The 17,354-nt window shown below is 41.3% G+C and overlaps 1 protein-coding gene across 2 annotated transcripts; it reads right to left on the bottom strand.

Moving 5' to 3' along the window:
- Nucleotides 1–262: 262 nt before the first annotated feature.
- On the bottom strand, nt 263–16,929 carry sec16a (SEC16 homolog A, endoplasmic reticulum export factor). Of its 2 annotated transcripts, none has more exons than XM_079256679.1 (30): nt 16,881–16,929; nt 11,738–15,138; nt 11,465–11,610; nt 11,192–11,280; nt 10,964–11,081; nt 10,585–10,783; nt 9,994–10,177; nt 9,739–9,881; nt 9,551–9,612; nt 9,027–9,165; nt 8,699–8,941; nt 8,508–8,605; nt 8,345–8,426; nt 8,081–8,198; nt 7,863–7,974; nt 7,652–7,757; nt 7,370–7,510; nt 7,146–7,259; nt 6,654–6,855; nt 6,116–6,564; nt 5,969–6,013; nt 4,715–4,879; nt 4,554–4,628; nt 4,365–4,421; nt 4,149–4,269; nt 3,770–3,907; nt 3,227–3,309; nt 2,934–3,008; nt 1,490–1,558; nt 263–1,390 (listed from the first exon to the last, which is right to left on the bottom strand). In XM_079256679.1, exons 2-30 carry the CDS (start codon nt 15,062–15,064, stop codon nt 1,316–1,318), a joined length of 6,975 nt encoding a protein of 2,324 aa, XP_079112805.1. In that variant the 5' UTR covers nt 15,065–15,138; nt 16,881–16,929; the 3' UTR covers nt 263–1,315. The 2 variants fall into 2 exon arrangements, with proteins under 2 accessions (XP_079112805.1, XP_079112804.1); XM_079256678.1 differs by having other exon boundaries at nt 16,841–16,922.
- Nucleotides 16,930–17,354: the final 425 nt, after the last annotated feature.

The raw sequence follows: 17,354 nt of genomic DNA, 5'->3' as shown, positions 1-17,354 counted from the left end.
CTACAGGGCAAAAAAAAAAACAAACCTTTATTACCATTTGTTTCTACATTTTGTTTGTAAATTTTTAAGATGAATCCTAACATGTGGGAAAACTGCCTCTGAAACAAAAGGAAACCTTTACTAATCAAATTTGTCTACAAAGTTACTGAATCAAACATTTGGGATCAATGTCAGCAAATTAAAGAGACAAAGTATTTAAATTACTACTAACTCACAGTTCACAATTTAGATAAAGATTTATTTGAATGCAGAAGCAGCTGATACAAATGATCAGAATATGATTTGTATAATCTGTTCAATCATAAATGCATTTTGTCAAAGCTTATCAGAAAAAAAAAAAAAAAAAAGTCTCCACACACACGCTCACACACCTTTATGCCTACAGGTCATAAATACAATCAATCTGATATACAAATATTTGGATCGATTCATTTTCAGCAACATTTAAAATGCATCTGCAATCCTGGCTCCTGCTTTTGTGACCACCCCTTCATTTGATTACATGTGAAATACTACAAAGAATTTGGAGCTAAATGTGGACCAAAAAAAAAAAAAAAAGACCCTGACACGTTTAAAAGTGAAGAGCAGATGTGCAGGAGGACAATTAAATAAATATGTGAAAAGAGCTGCATCTTAACATGGCAGTCCTTTGTTGTCATGCTTCTTTTACTGGAGGGGCAACTGAAAGAAAAAGCCAACAACACAGCAACGCTACCGAAACAAATCACTCTCACACAAAACGTCCTCTGCAGCCAACCGACCACTGAAGAGCTCACACACACGTCCACATCAAAGTAAACAGGTGCCACTTTCTTTCTATCCTTCACACGTACAAGCAGACGTTCAGACTTCAGACAGAGACAAGCATAAAATGGGACAAGAGAGGATCATTCTGTTAACAGTGTTATATTCTAGGGGAAACTGGGCAGCTTTAGTAGAGCAATGCAGTTATTGTACACTAAATTATGCCTACATAAACATACAGTTTGTTTATGAATGCATTCACGGATAAGTGTTTATCCATAATTAAATTAATTATTCAACTCAGTTTCCTGTTCGAATGCAGTAATAAGCCCTTCAAGGAAACACTGTTACGAATAAACCAGCAATAACTACTGGGCTTTAAAAAAAAAACAAAAAAAAAAACAAAGTGGTTCAGTTGCTGGACAAAGACTGACATGGTGTGATTATGCTCTTCTAAAGTGAAGGCAAAAGGAGGAATCCTTAAGAAAGAGTAGTATGTCCATGTGCTTCATTTACTCTTGAGTAGGACTTCACTCTGTCCAATTATGTTTACAAAATCTCTGAATCATGTTTATTTCAACATGGGGTACTGGCGTGGACCACCCAAGCGCCCAGAGCGCATTCCACCTCCTGATGGTGCGCTTGCCTGGAAAAACAGCAGAAAGGACAGATTATACAGTGAAATGTAGGAAAGGAAAATATAAGTAACTGCAAAACTATCCAAACTTTCAATCTTAGACCAAACCTTTGCAAACTGTGCAGGGTTATAAAAGGTGACACCGCTGGCGGGTGCAGTTCCCTGGGCAGGATGACCCTGTCCGAGGAAGAGTGAGAGAAGAAAAAAAAAAAAAAAAAGAAAAAGAAGAGTTACTACTTATTATGAAAGTAGTACGGAATTAGATTACAGCAGAGACAGATAACATGATGCACTCACGAGCCAAATTAAACGTAAAAAACAGAGAGAAACATGGGTTATGTGGAGAAACCGCGTGAGATGGATTCACAGTAACGCCGCATCGCAAACCACTGTTACCATTATTTTAGTAGCCATGCAAGCTGTGTGTCAGGTTAATGAGACGGAGCTCCCCTGCAACAGTCTCCAGCAAGTATGATCTTTGGATTTACTTTCCATAGAAATACTTCACTGCTATAAAGAATACTTATAGCCAAATTAACAGCTCTGTGGAGTTAGGAGAGAAAATAAACAAACCCATATTGACACCAACATGCTGATGATCAGCAGGCATAGAATTAGTATTGATGCAAAATTTTATGACACAATCCAGTGAATGAAAAGTTAATAATTCAAGACAAAGCTCGCTAAACTAGAATACACCACCTTGGAACCACTAAATGCTGTAAAAACTTTAAGATTTTCTCTAACAACATTGAAAAAATGTTGAGATATTTCCACTGGCAAGTTGTGTATTTGCAGCGTTGGAGGGACAGTTAATCCATCAGGACTTTTGGATCAAAGGTGTGAGCTAACCAACAGACTGAAATTGACATTTAAGTCATAATGCTAAAATGGCTAAAAAATAAACTTCAACTCCAATTAGTTTTCAATTATTTATAATTTACTTTTTTCCATTTTCTTCTTTTCAAATATATACAGAGATCAGCTGATAATGCTGGAGGCGGTGGGCAGGTGAGCAGGTAGACAACATCCTGGGTTTAACGGGCGACATAGTGGGTGTGAAGCGTGCTGGTGGTGATGTGGTGAGGCAGGAGAAATGAGAAGAGACCCTTTGAGGCCCAACTAGAGGTACCTGGTTTAAATGCTGACTCACTTCTCGTGATAAAGAACTCATTGAGCTAGAACGTGAAAGCTTCAAAAAGAAAAGAAGAAAAAAAAAGGCGGAGAGAAGAACAGCAGACAAAACACACAAACCCGTATTAATAACCTCTCATGCACTTGATTAGATCTGATTTCACTATCCAACAGTTCAGAATGAAAATGGATCAGCGTTAGAAAAATGTTCTTAAAAAGCAGACATGGAGAGAATTATAATTATTCAGGCATTCAGCATAATGAACCAAGATTTAAAAGTTGACATGCATGCATTCATAAGTTCCTTCTGTCTCACATTAACTCAGAAATAAGCAAACTGCACAGGCTGTGTTAGCTGTCAGGCACTGGTAGCATAAGTTGCTCCAGTAGTAGCTAAAGAGAACGAATGGGGTCTTACCTCCCCAGACTGGGAGCCATCAGGAGCACCAGGAGGTCCTTCTGCGGCTGGCTGTAAAACCGTCGGGTTGAACATCTGAGCAGATTAAATGCAACAGATTAAAAAAAAATTTGAATATGTAGAGATTTTGGTTTGATGTTATCCCCTATAAAAGTAGCTTTCATGTAAACATGCTAAAGGTTTGTTGAGATTTCAAATTAAAAACTGGGTGAAAATATCAATACATTTTAAAGAAAAAGTTATTTTGTGGTAAAAATGTGCAAAATGATTCCAGAAGTAGTTTAATAAGAAACCTGCGGTGCTGCGCTGGCATTTGGTGAATTCTGCTCATGACTTCCACCTTCACTGCCCTCCAGAGGTTGTTGATCGTCAGGAGCTTCACCAAACAGAGACAAAAGTATTTAATCATTTTAATCCTTATTGCTCTATTGTCTCATTTCTATAGTAAAACACAAATCACTGCCTAAGTCTATGAGCTCCTGACATTAAAAGCAGATGTGGCATTTTCTCCCTTACAGCTTATGGAAAAAAAAAAAAACAACAAAAAACCCCAAGACACACAACCTTAACAAAAATAAGTACACAAATGTCCAGTACAGAAGCCGTGAAATCAGTTTAAAAATCTAATGTAGTTCTAGCTCTGTAAGGTGTGTGTCGTCAACTCAAAGATCTGCATTTTAATTTCAGCTTGCATATCACAGATTGTTTTATACTTTTACAAAGTTTTTCTCATGGAAAAAAAAATCTATGTTTCCAATAGTTAACAGCCAGTTTGGTGCTTTTATTGTTATCTAAGATGCACTATTTTACAATTCCCATTTAATTCATTCACACACCTGAACTAGGCACAAATAGGTTCGCGGGCATGGGCATTGGTGCCAAAGGAGCAAAGATGTCTGCCGGAGCAGGGGCCAATCCACTTGGTTTAGCTGATCTACTCGGGTTCAGAACATCCACATATCTGCTCTTGGTACCTAAAAAGAAGACAAAAAAATGCATACATGAGTTAGGAATTCTTTTATTCTTCATCAATTTGTGAAGCCAAATTGTTTTATTGTTGTATCTATGGTGATTGTATGTACTGCCTGTGTTGTCCTGGATTTTTAGATGAACAAATTTGCCTTTAATGTTAATATGAAGAATGACAATGAAGACCCTTTTGAACTTTACACATATTTTATAACTACAATCCAAAGTTAAGAACGCTGATCTCACCTGCCTTCCTGGAGAACATGTTGACAGGAGGACCACTACTTGGTGGAACAGTGGGTCCTCCAGGCCCAGGCATCTGAGGCATCTTTGGGAAGCCAGAGGGAGGTGGAGGCAGGGGTTTACTCTAACATAAGGGACGAGGGGGAAACACCATTCGAAATAGTTAATATTTAGTTTAACTTTTTTTCTCGTACGTAACTTAAACAAATGATAACCAACCTCTTCTTCAGGCTCATTTAAGTCAACCCATCTCTGTTTCTTTTCATCCCACACAATCTGTCAAGAAAAAAAATTATTTTGGTCAATACCGTCACATACTGAAAATACACACAACATAATGTCAAACTTGTAAAACTGTAAGCAAATACAGTCTACATAAAATCCATACGTAAAATTACTGCAACTTACAGAGGGGTTTTTGTCATCTGGCAGGTGAGCCTCATTCTTCCCTTTCCCGAAGATCCAGTCCCGCCAGCCACGGCTCTGCAAAGAAAAGAAATAATGAACACTAAAGTACAGTGTCCGAGCACAGAACAAAGCTTTGAGAGCATAATGTGTGAAACACAAACTTTTTTAGGAGAATCTTTCCTGGTTTTCTTTGCCTCTTCTTTTCGAGGCTGTTCAGGAATAGAGGGTGGAGGTGGGGAGGACTGTTTCACAGCAGAGTTGCTTCGCTCTCTTCCACCAGAGTGCGTTGATGACTCAGATGCTCTGCGAGAGCTGCGACCCGATGGCTGAACAACAAAATGCAGGTAATAAACATTCATGCGGAAAAACCTCTCGTATCAGTTTTTGTGACAGATAAAATTCTAAAACACATGCTTATCATCATCATTATTATTAATTATTATTATAGATTAGATTTCAATAGTGCTTTGATAAACTTAAAGCACTTTACATTGTATCCATTATTTATCCACTCCTCATCCACACTCAGCCACAGTTGCCCTCAGGAAGACTGATGGAAACGTGGCAGTCATTGTGCGCCAACGGCCCAAATTTTCAACACCACAAAAACATTAATTTATTCTCACACAGGGTGATGCTGATATTGAAGCAAAGCAGGGTTTTGCCCAAGGACACAACAACCAATTGACTGCTGAACAGGACCTGAACAACAAACCTGCCAGTCACTGGACGACCTGCGCCACTGCCGCCTTGATTAATAAAACTAATCATACTGCCCGAGTTACAAACTCCTATATAGTGTGTGAGCTTATACATAATTAATAGTACGTGATAAATGCATTGTCACCAGGACAAATGACAATCTTTTTTTCTCTACTGCTGTCACTGCAATAAATCTATGAGTCAAACTATTTACAGTAGTTACCAGAAAAGCCTTTGATTTCTTTTTAAACAGAGAACACTCCTGTAAATACTGATTGGTGTTACAAATAGGTATTCATGAAAAATATCAGGATTTATTCGCAGCGCAATATACAAATGCTGGCTGGGGATTTAAAAAAACAAAAAAACAAACCTAGCCAGGTTTATAAATAAAGGTTCCGACAGTATCTATTTAGCTTCAGCTGCTAAAAAGCAACGGAACCAGCAACTCCAAACTATAATGGCAGCAACATTTTAAAGCAAGACAATAAAACATAACTCATGGAGCACAAGGTTTTGATGCAGGCGACTTCTCAGATCCAGATTTTGATCAACCAAAACAAACAAGGTCTAATTCACACTGGCCTCATTCACATTAGGACTCACTACCAACTACAAGAGCACATGATCCAAACAGGTCAAAGCAGATGGTTTCAGTGTTTTGTCTCATCTTTGCACTTTGTCAGCAGTTGAATTTGGATACACAAACCTACCAGATGCATTGAAGACTGTGAAGTAGTTCGTGTTCTACCAGACCCCTGCAAGACCACAAAGTAAGCATTTTCTATTACATTTAGTAAAATTGAGGGATGTGCATTTGTATATTGATATTCTGGACATTCAGACTGCCAGACACTGACCATGGTAGCCATATGGTCAAACAAGTCCATCTGGGGAGTGACAGAGCTCCTTGGTGGGGAGGATGATATTGGTTGAGTAGTGTGCATATCTGAGGGAGTCTGGGATGGATACTCCGTAGGTGGCATATGGCCAGGAGACGGTGGCATCTGATGTGGTGGGTGGTTCATCTGCACAGGTGAGTGTGGCATCTGTGGGGGATGCATGTGTGGTGACATTTGGCTCATATGTGGAGGAGGGTAGGGTTGCTGAGGGGCTCCTGGATACATCTCTGACTGCTCAGGCTGAGGCTGGAAGGGGGGAGGAGCAAGACCAGGATCCTGCGGTAGAAAACCTGGCATAGGGACCTGACCAGGTGGTCCACTTGGGGGTACTGGATAGAACTGGGGTGCATCATTAGGTGGTAAAAGCTGAGGATGAGCCATGCCATCTTGAAGGATAGAGGTGGGAGCTGCAAAACAGTTCAAGAAATGACATTTCAAAACTACTTAAACGCAGTACAGAGAAAGGCCAAAAAAGCTTGAATACACCCAAACACACCTGGAGGCATCAACTGTACTGCTTGTGGTGGAGGCCCAGGCAGTAATGAGCTCATCAGTGGGTTGTCAGGAGTAGGGCCGTCCACTCCCATCGGCATACTGTAAGGTTCAGGAGGAGTGGGTTGGTCCAAGTCTGAACATTCACTGCTGCAGTCAAACTGTGCAGGTGTTGTTCTGTCCACACTGCAGGTAATCACACCAGTCTGGTACAAAAAGAAGTGTCAAATCTTTACATGTAAACCAATCACTATTTATGTTTAAAGTCAATACATTGTTCTTTTGAATGTTCACAGAAAATATGATAGAATAATTGACTAATTAAGTTGAAACAAGGCCTTTCTGAGTCCTGGAACTGGACCAAAGCAACCATGATTACATATTTGCCTGTTTCAACTCTAAATGGAACTACAATCCAAATAGTACAGACGAAATTATTATTCAATAGATTCAGCTAAAAGCCAAATTATCAGTGTGTAAAAACTCTTTTCCTCACCCTAATCTGTCCATCCAGCTGTCTCAAGTCATTCAGCCAGTTAGGCTCAATAAACAATTCCTGCTCAGGCTTCTCCTTCAGTTGTGGATCAAAAAAACGCAGCTTTTCTGACATCTGCCAGCAAACAGGATAAAAGTGAGACATGTCAGCAGGTGAAATCTGGTGCAGATTGTTCATAATATAAAAATGAGAAGGAAAAGTGACTAGGATGGCCACATGCAAACCTGTATGATCTGGCTGATGAACACTGGAGAGTAGAAGGAAGGCTGCATAAGGATAGTTTTTGAGATAACTTCACAGTAGTGAAAGGCCTGGGCACACAGGCCTGCTTCAGCCAAGCGGCATGCATAGATCAACTTGAACACCTGATGAAAGTCCAGAAGAGCACAGATTATTCCTTAGAAACACAGACGTGGCAAAAATCAATACAGTGTATTCAAGTTCTCATTTGATTTGAACTGGCTTGTTTAACATATCAAGACAACGAAATGAAAGTAAAAACTTACCTGGAAATTGGGCAGTGAACAAGTCTGGGAGCCCAGAGACTGAGCATACTCATAGGCCTCAGTCCTCTGGATTGCTTCATTGGTGGCAAATTGATTAAAGGGTAAACTGAAATGAAGCGATACAGAAAGTTGCAGGTCTTGTTTTCTGTAAACTTTATGGTTATCTCACACAACCTCTCAGAGTTGTGTGTTTCCTGCCTATCAAACTAACCTGTGGTTAGAGCCAATTAAAACCATCTTGGTGCTCTTCTTTGTGAAAACCCCCAGACCAACTTGGGCCATCAGGTAGCAAAAGTGTGCAGCATCAGTCAGACCCTTAGAAGCTGGGCAAAGAAAAAAAAAAAAAGAGAGTGATTTTACGGTTTGTGGTGAAGAGTAAAGCTGTTCAGTTAATTATTGTTAAATAGTGGATTTCTTAGACAATCCTACCAAGCGTGTCACCCATGGTGGTGATTGTGCGAGTATCCAGATCCAAGCTGTGTGTGAGGTTTGACAGCACCATGGCCAGGTGAGGCCGCCAGTCACCCCACTTTTCCTCTCCACAGCACTGCACATATACAAGAAGTATTTTAGATGAGGTACCAAAAGAGACATGCATATCATGACACCAGGAATATCTTTCTGCATAAACTTCTGTTTCTTTTTAAATGAAGGAAAACAAACAAGTGGACAGAAGGCCAAGGCATCCCTTACAGTGGCCGATGCAGGCATCCTTCCGGACATCAACTGGTATATTGTCTGGAGAGGATCGTTCATGGGCAAACTATTGGCAAATCTAAACAAAAGCAGAGAAAAAAAAATTAAAAACAAAAGTCATAATTTTTTAAGTCATAATTTAATCTCGTAGGTACTTCACCTTGTCATGACACGTGCATGCGTCCTGTTGTCCATCTTACTGGCCAACAGAAGGGCATGACCCCAGAGACCTCCCTTCATGGCTGCTTCTAGTGCATCCTATTGCACAGAAAAAGTAAAAAATTCTTATTCTATACCTTAAATTAGTTCAAATGAACTGATTGTAATACAGTTAGCATGTGCATCTCTTACTTTTTTGCGGCCAAACAATAGCAGCTCCCTGAAGCGTTCTGTTTCCTTTCCAATATTCTCTGGGACGATCATGAAAGTGTCAGACAGAAGGGATAGCGGTCCAGCTCCAGGCTCCTCCTCTGCTCGTTCCAACGGTTCATTGTTAAAATCAATTAAATTAGCTTCATTGGGACTTTTTCCTGGTAGCCACACAGAACGATGCTCTTTCAACAAGAGGTCAGCAATGTCTGTACCGACGACGGTCTAAAGACATAAAGAACCACAATCAAGATGATTTAAAGAAAATACATTGATATTAATACATTTACAGTAAAGTATTCAGTCTTACCCCATTCTGTCTGCACAGCAGTACAATGAAATCCCAGAGCAGGCGGGCAGAGTCTCTGTCCAACAAGTTGTTATCACGTGAACACTCCAGCGATTTGTTCTGGGAGAACTTTATCACATCCACTTTATGAGTCTCCTCCCTGATGGTACAGCATGAGATGTTAGACAGCAGGGAAAAGCCTAACCAATATATTTTAAAATATTCACACAAAGGACCTTCAATGCAAACATTCTGCACAAATTTAAGTGCTTTATAAGGAATGATTGGTAGTATCTAACAGATTGACAGTGAAGTGGATTTAATGGTATTTAACGGTTATGGTTGGTAATCTATTGCACCACAGCTGAAAGTTTTGTTTTGAGGTATGAACTCGATGGTCATTTTAGTTGCTGACAGAAGAGCACGATGGTGACTATTTATGTAAGTCAAGGAGGAACTAAATAATATAATTATATGGGATATTTTTTGGAAGGTCAGTGACTGTAAATTGTTTATAATGTACAGAGATACCCAAATATACTCACTTAATAAGGGGTCCAGGGAACACTCGTAGTTCTGCTTGATCTGAGGTGTCCTGTAGCATGGTCTGAAAAGAGAAGCAGATGACAAAATATTAGGTTTTATACTATGTTTTAAGAGCATCTATAAATTATTTCTACATTTATTAACAAATAAACAGCAGCCATCTACAACATTATCTATGAAAATTTACCTCCATGTTGTGGATATCAACAAGAGCAGGCTGTCCGGCTGAGGGAAGATTAGGTAGGACCTGAATCAGATGTCCACCGGGTCCAAATCGGGCACAGCGGTGGGGCATGGTGAACTTCTCTGGAGTTGCTGGACGAGGGGGAGCTAGAGGGGACATAAAAACAGAACAGCAATACTTAACTAAAATCTGGTAAGGAGCCTACTGGCATTTAGAGATTAACTAAATCTGTGCTGAAACTGAGGATTATAAACTAACGTTGTTCAGGAGCAATCCAGGTGCTGTCTGCAGTGTACTCTGATGGATAGAGATACTGGCTGTAGTTCTGGGAGGCTTCAGCCTGATTAGGGTACTGCCCGTAGGAGTAATCCACAGCTAAAGTGGATGATGTGGTGTCATAAACTGCAGATACCAAGTCAGGCTGGCTCCTGTACACTTGGCTCTGCGGAGTGAGATGCATGGGAGAAAGAAAAAAGAAGAACAAAGAGACAAACATTTAATAAAACAAAATGACACTCAGAATGCCCTCATAGCAGTGGGATGATGTAAATCTCATTCAAGACCATACTGAAACTTTAAACTTTGACATTTAATGTTTAAATATTAGCTTTACAGCCTCATACAATCCCCAATACCTGTAATCTCCTAATAGAGACTGCTTATAAAATCAAACTTTAAGCAGCTTTAAGTACTTTACTTAAAAATATCAATGACAGAAGCAGTTCTGTGGGATTTACATACTAGTAAAATTAAAAGTGATTCAGCAAAACAAAATGCAGAGAAAAACATTCTCCCAGAGAAGAAACTGCTTTGAAGAAGTGAATGCCAGCTGACCCGTTGTATGTTTACCTGCTGTGATCGTGAGCTGAAGCTGCTCCGTCTGCTGTGGTGACTGTGAGAGCTGTGCACGCTGTGTGCCGACTGCTCACTGTGCACGCTGCGTCGGTCAAAGTCATCACCATACATGTCTCTACCACGACGGCTTTCATCATCAAAACTGGTATCATAACCAGGATAGTACCGCCACTGGTCATCATAGCATTCTTTCCTGAAAGTGATTGTAAACAGTTTGTAAACAAAATGGCTTTTCCTTAAGTAATCAACAGGCCTCTCAATGGTAGAACACGTCCTTCAACCAGCTTGTAATATTTTTACAAAATAATGTAGGTAATCACAATTTTATAAAAGTCTAAACACACAAAATGTGTAAATGGCTTTTGATACATACCTGCTAGGATACATCTGTTGATTATAGTAGCTGTTTCTGTATGCTTCATCGTAATAAGACCAGTAGGAATGGTCATAATATCCTCTGTACCGGGGGTCATATTGTCCATAGTTGTATCCTTAGCAAAGACCAGGTTGAGAAGAAGAAAGAGTCATACTTTTCATTTTAACCATTCTAAAATCATACAGTACTTTACAATTAAATATCTACATGATCTGCTGGCCATACCTCCATAATCATAGTGTTTGGGATAATCTGCATAATATTCACTGTAGGCACTTCGGTTTGTTCGGTGATAATCATCAGAATAACCTTGCCTTTGGAGAAAAACAGACAAAGTATGACTTTTACACTACAAATATACAAATATATTTAAAGTAAAACTATGTAAAAGATTAATTTAAATTGAAAAACAGTTTTTTTTTTATAAATAAACAACCTTGTATTTGGTGCACTGCATCTAGATTACAAGGTCAGACTTCAGTTAAAACTTTCACTAACCTTGATGAGGGTCTGTCAGAGTACTGACTGGCCCTTGAGTTGGGTCGATCTGGCTGTGGCTCTCTGCTCTGGTAGTTTGGATCACGGTAACCTGGTCCATCATATCTGCCATACCAAGGATCAGTTCTGCCCCGGTATGCACCATCCTGAAAAAAGGGTATAATTAAAAATGGATTTTTTTGTCACATTTTCCTCTTGCTTTGTTCTCTTATTTCACAAAAATGGCAGATAAATATTCATTATTTAGCACAGAAAAAAGGATTTAGAACTTACCTGATAATATGGCTGTGCTCTTGGATCCCCAGGTGGAGGATAAGGAGCTCTGCCATCTGGGCCTTCTGCATAATTGCCATAATAGCCACTGTAAGCCTGCCCCGGCACAGGAGGAGGCCCATAGCCTTGATGGCTGCCTGCAGTGGATGGTGGTCGAGGCGGTTCCCCTGGAGCTGGTTGGGAAGTCCCCGGTGGTGCTGGCCCTTGTGGTCCCGGAGGGTAAGCAGTTGGAGGAACAGGAGCAGTGCCTGGAGCAGGCCCTTGCACTGGGGTTGAATACTGACCGCGAGAGGGTTGTGCTCCGCTTACAGGAGCATAAGGAGCATCCTTTTGCTCCTGCAGTGCAGACTGAGAATCTGATTGCTTAGAAGACTTATTTGGGGGCTGCTGAGTGCTTACAGCTGCTTGGGTAGGTGCTGGTGGTGCCTGTGGGGTAGATGAAGAAGTTGGAGTGTGGGCAAAGGCTTTCCCTTCCACTCTTACCCCCTGCTGAGAGTCTTTAGTGACCTGTAGGTAAAATCCATTGCTAGACTGTGGAGACTCATGCAGAGAAGAAGGTTGACCAGACACTTGGCTTTGGGAGTGTGATTGGTGCATAGAAAAATCAAGCAGTTCGTAATTTGATGGCTGATTATGATTAGAGACAGAAGCAGCCAGGAGAGAAGATCCCTGTGAATTAAGCTGGACAGCAGATTGGCTATCTCCACTCAATGATTGGCCCCTTGAAAAGGGAGGGTGGACAGACTGAGGAGGCATTGTTGTGTCTGATGTTGCCACTGCAATGTTTTCTCGAGTCAAATTGAGTGGACCCGGGTTAGGAGTTGAAGGGAAGGGTGTGGCACCAGAAGAAAAGAGTGGATTTTGATTAGAGGGTACTGAAGGTGGCTGGACGGTACTAGCACTCTGCTGCTGTGCAGATGATCTTTCAGGAGGGGTGGTTTCCCTAAGATTACTCTGACTAGATGATTGAGATGGTGTACTTGGAGGAATCACACTATAATTGGAAACAGGCGGGGCAATTAAAACAGGCTGATGAAGTGAATCAGATACCAGGAGAGATGCATAGCCCAGGTTGCTTTGAGGGTCAGCTGGCTCTACATCACTCACCTTTGGTGGGTTCTCTAGATTCTCTGAGTGTTGCTGTGAAGTTGTCTGGGTTCTTTTAGAGGGCTGCAGGTCTAATGGACCATCCTCTGGTGGCTGAATGACATCAGTGCTGGGCTCTCGTAAAGGGGCTAAAACTGTCGGCGCAGCAGGGGCGAGCAAGATATTAGTCCCCAAGCTGGTAGGATCATTCTGAGCCCAAAGAGTAGTGGCAGGACTTTCACAGGGTCGACTGGTGCCAAAAGCACGCGATGAAGGCCTGGAATGAGAATGGACCACCGGGTGTGTCAAATGAGGTACTCCACCTCCAGTCCCAGCAGGCTGAGGGTGTCCTGAACCATAAATATTTTCCATATTATCTGGTGGCTGCTCCAAATTTCCAGAGTTATAATCTGTGCCTTTTTCTGCCACCATTTTAGCCCTATCAACCTCTGCAGGGCGCACCCCAACCCCATGTGAGCGCACAGGTTCAAAAGAGCTATTAGCACTGGCTTGAAAATTACCAGTTGGTTTTGGAGGGCTTGGTGTGGGAGGCCACATCTGTTCCAGGGAGCTTTGTTGGACGCTTGCATCTCCAGCTGGAGAAGTATCAATCTGCTCGAAGTAGCCACCTGTAGCAGCAGATAGATTAGCATCATCAGTCAGCCGTGGGCTTTCCTGCTGAATAAAGGTGCCCACAACTCCCTGGTGCCGACGAGTGCCAGTTCCACTTCCATGGCTCATATTGCTATAATTGGATGATACACTGGCAGACCTCATGGGTCTTGGAATTGAATCTGGAGTTTCCAGGTTGGGCCCAGTTTCAAACTGGTCAACTCCATGGGATGCAACAAGACTGCTATGTGTTTCACTGGGTAAAACTTCCTGGTTTGGGACACACTCCAAATTCTCAACATGGTCAAACTGGGTGTCAGGTGGCTTCTGGGTACTTCCTTGTGTAAGATGATTGTCCTCATTCATATAAGGTACATTTGAATGATCTTGTGGAAAAACTCCTTGGTAATCCAAAGAAACTTCTTCATGACCACTGTGGACCTGTGGACCACTGTGATGCTGAAAAGATCCTGTAATACCATTCACAGCTTTATTTCTTTCACTAGCCAGTGTCTCCTCATTTTCAACATCATTGTCTTTGAAGAACAATGAGAGTGTACCAGACTCCTGAGAGTAGGGGTCTGAGGCAGAGACAGAACTAGGTCCAGGTCCTGAGCTGGATGCCTGTTGAGATCCAGCAGAGTCAGGAAGGGGCTGAGCATAGCTTAAGCCACTCCCCATTTGGTGGTAGCCTGGGTCCTGTGGAGGCTGGTTAAACCAGGAGTCTTGGGGGGCAGAACTTTGACTGTAGTAACTCTGAGTTTGGAAATGTGAACTATGCTGCTGTGGTCCATTTGGGTCTGGCCATTGGGAACTCTGTGGTTTTCCAGAATTTTCAGGGTGGAGAGAAGCCTGGTTGTGAGGATGCCCAGGTTGAGTTGGCGGGGTGGAGGCATTATGATGGGGTGACTGGCTGTGGGAGGGGTACATCTGACTGTGTGTAGCTATAGGCTGTGGTGGTGGATCACTAGTTGGCTGGAAATAGTTCTGAACTGATGGAGGGCGACTTGAGTTATCAGGGGCCCACTGGGAAGAGGAAGAGGTGGGAGGTAGCGGTTGGAAGGGCATGAGATGAGAAGGAGACTGTCCTTGAAATTCCTGGTTGAAAGGTGTCTGAGTTGGTGCTGGGGCTACCGCCATAAGTGGTGATTCTGTGGACACAGATGGCGCATGTTCTCTTGAATTAAAATAGCCCTGTTCACCATGTGAGGATACATATCCTGTGGAACTTGGTGTTTGGAAAACACCAGGGGTTACTGTATTGTTGGGGTTGAATAGGGTCACCCCAGGCAGAGATGATGGTGGGGGACCAGATGGTACAGCTGGGACATCTTCCAGTGTCTGTGGTTGTGGAGGAAGCCCTGAGCCAGGTTGAGAGTACATGGTAGTAGGTGGGGCTTGAAACTGTGGAGGATTGCTGTTAGGCATCATTGGGAAACCACCTGCAGCCACTGGAGGAGGAGTTCTACTAAACGCAAAAGGGTCTGTCATTGGCTGTGTAGTTGGGGGCATCGTGGCAGTAGTCACTGTTGCATGCTTTTGAGGCCTGGTCCTGCGGAACATATTGGGCCCAGAGGGAGGAGGGCCTCCAGAGGCCCCTGGAGGTCCAGTTCGAGGAGGAGGCTGCATGTCTGCAGAGCTGACAGGTCCGAGGACCAGCTCACTTTAACAGATATCGCTGAAGAGACTCAGGTCAGGCGTAGCTGGGTAGAGAAAAGGAAAAGATATGGTTAACAAAAAGCTGCATGTCTCTTCGATTAACTGTACCACACCTTAGTGTAAATAGTGCGACGTGGCAACTTCTACATCAGCTTTAAGGTGCTTTGGTAGTTACACACAGTAGTGGTCAAACATCTATCTATATAAACATTTTTTCCTACTTATTCAAAATTATATATATGAATAACATTGCACTGCTACTGTGGTTTTAGTGCCATACTGAAACACAAATAATGACTGATTATAGTGAAAGACCAACCTACAGTAGAATAATCAGATCAGATTCAAAATGTTTTTTTTTAAATGGTAGGTATTTGTCTTATATTTCTGTAAACAGAACCATGTCTGTGAAATATATATTTAAAGAAAAAGTTTAGTGAAAATACTTAGCCTCCATGAGACACAAATTACAATAAACATGTTAATTCTTCATTAATTTCATTACTTAACATTTATATCCCTTAATATTTTATATATATACACACACACACTATATATATATATATATTCATTCCCAAAACTCAGTTTAAGTATTTTTTAACCCCAAAAAATAGTTTAGGTATGTTGGTCTCTTGACTTGGAAACCGTTATGTAATCACTCCCTTTGCAAGCGACTCTCACACAAACTCAATACAATTTAAATTAATGTTATCAGACTTCAAGGAATGTAAATTTGCAAATGTTATGAAGAAAATTGCTGACTGTCAGCACTTCTCAAACTGTGATCAAATGTTTTTAGGGTTGCTGTAAGACAAACTCAAACTCCGGAAGATATTTGAAACAGAATTACTTTGAGGTCACAGTTTTTGAAAATTCATTTAATCTGTGTACTTCTACATAAAAAAAAAATAAAATAAAATAAATCACTGTTCACTTGCAATTATATGGTATGAGAGCAGCAATACCGCCTATAAAAGATAGGCTTGTAAATTCCTTGATAAAAATGCTGTCGTCCTTCATATACAATCGCTGTACATGTGTCTGAATATCAAAGCTGCGAGGAGAATTTGAAATGCTAGAAAGGGAGATCAGTGACAGCCACAGCTAACGCTGGACGCAAATTAGCCAGGTGAGTTAAACGTGATCCCGGATCTACCAAGGGGTTATAAATTCATCAATCGCTGCTGCAAACATGTAAGCTAACGTTAGCATTGCCAATATTCCAACTTACGAAAAGTCTAAAAGTTAGACAGAAACTGTGAACTATTAACATTGTGAGAAACTTGTTATATAACCTAGGCTAAGTCCCTTCGGTATGGCCCTGTTCGACATTAAGTTTCACTTTAAGTTGCCCTAGAGGAAGGGTCCAGAGTGCTTTACTCAAAAGCTAACGGGGACGCTGCACAGCTCATTATGTCCTGAACGCCATACCGAGCAAAACATTGATATCTTCAGTCGACACAAAGTTGGCATAAAGACAAGTACGAAAACGATGGCATTAGGTTTTTCCAACACAGTCAGCACCGACAGGAATACACGAGCTACGTTACAGGTCGCTTGTCACTCATTTGGCGTAATTTAACAGGTTCACTGCCTGGTCAGTTAGCATAGCATCACTGCTTAGTTAGCATTGCTAACTTACTAGCCTGCGCTAACTACATGGTAACAGTTCAATGCTTCATAATGACACCAGATTAAAACGTTCAGAGTGTAACACTATTAATGAAGTTAGATATCTACTCTTACCCGATGTCGGAAATGCGTACATAGATAAATAATTTCTTACAAATATCCAGGACAGTGAGTCTGACACACCGCCATCATCTTCAATGAACACATCCTACTAGGCTACGTGTACAAGCAGCGTCACGGGCCAAACAACCTTTGCGTCGCCAGAGGGCGGGGCTTGTTAAAAGTCCTATGTGCATTTATCTAAATCAGTTGATGTGTGAAAAACTGACTAACTGGTATTTGGGCTTGTGCAACTTCAAAACAGTACTCTGGTTGTATCCATCATAATCAAGCGAAGTAGAATTGAAACAGAAACCGATATTTTTAAAATTGCATACAAAGTTGGTTTGTCAGTATAGGCAGCAGACATTTACTCCATCTTCGATTGTACATGCATGGAAAATATGTTTTAAACGTTTTACTAAAAAAAATTTTTTTTTAAAAATTAAAAAAAAAGAAAAAGAAAATCACAATACATAATGCTGAGCAATGCAGACATAGACTACAGCATGAAGCTCTGCTTGATTGG

This window comes from Telmatherina bonti (assembly GCF_933228915.1).
Source record: "Telmatherina bonti genome assembly, chromosome: 17".
Taxonomy (NCBI): Eukaryota; Metazoa; Chordata; class Actinopteri; order Atheriniformes; family Telmatherinidae; genus Telmatherina; species Telmatherina bonti.
This window is presented reverse-complemented; position numbering and strand designations above follow the sequence as displayed.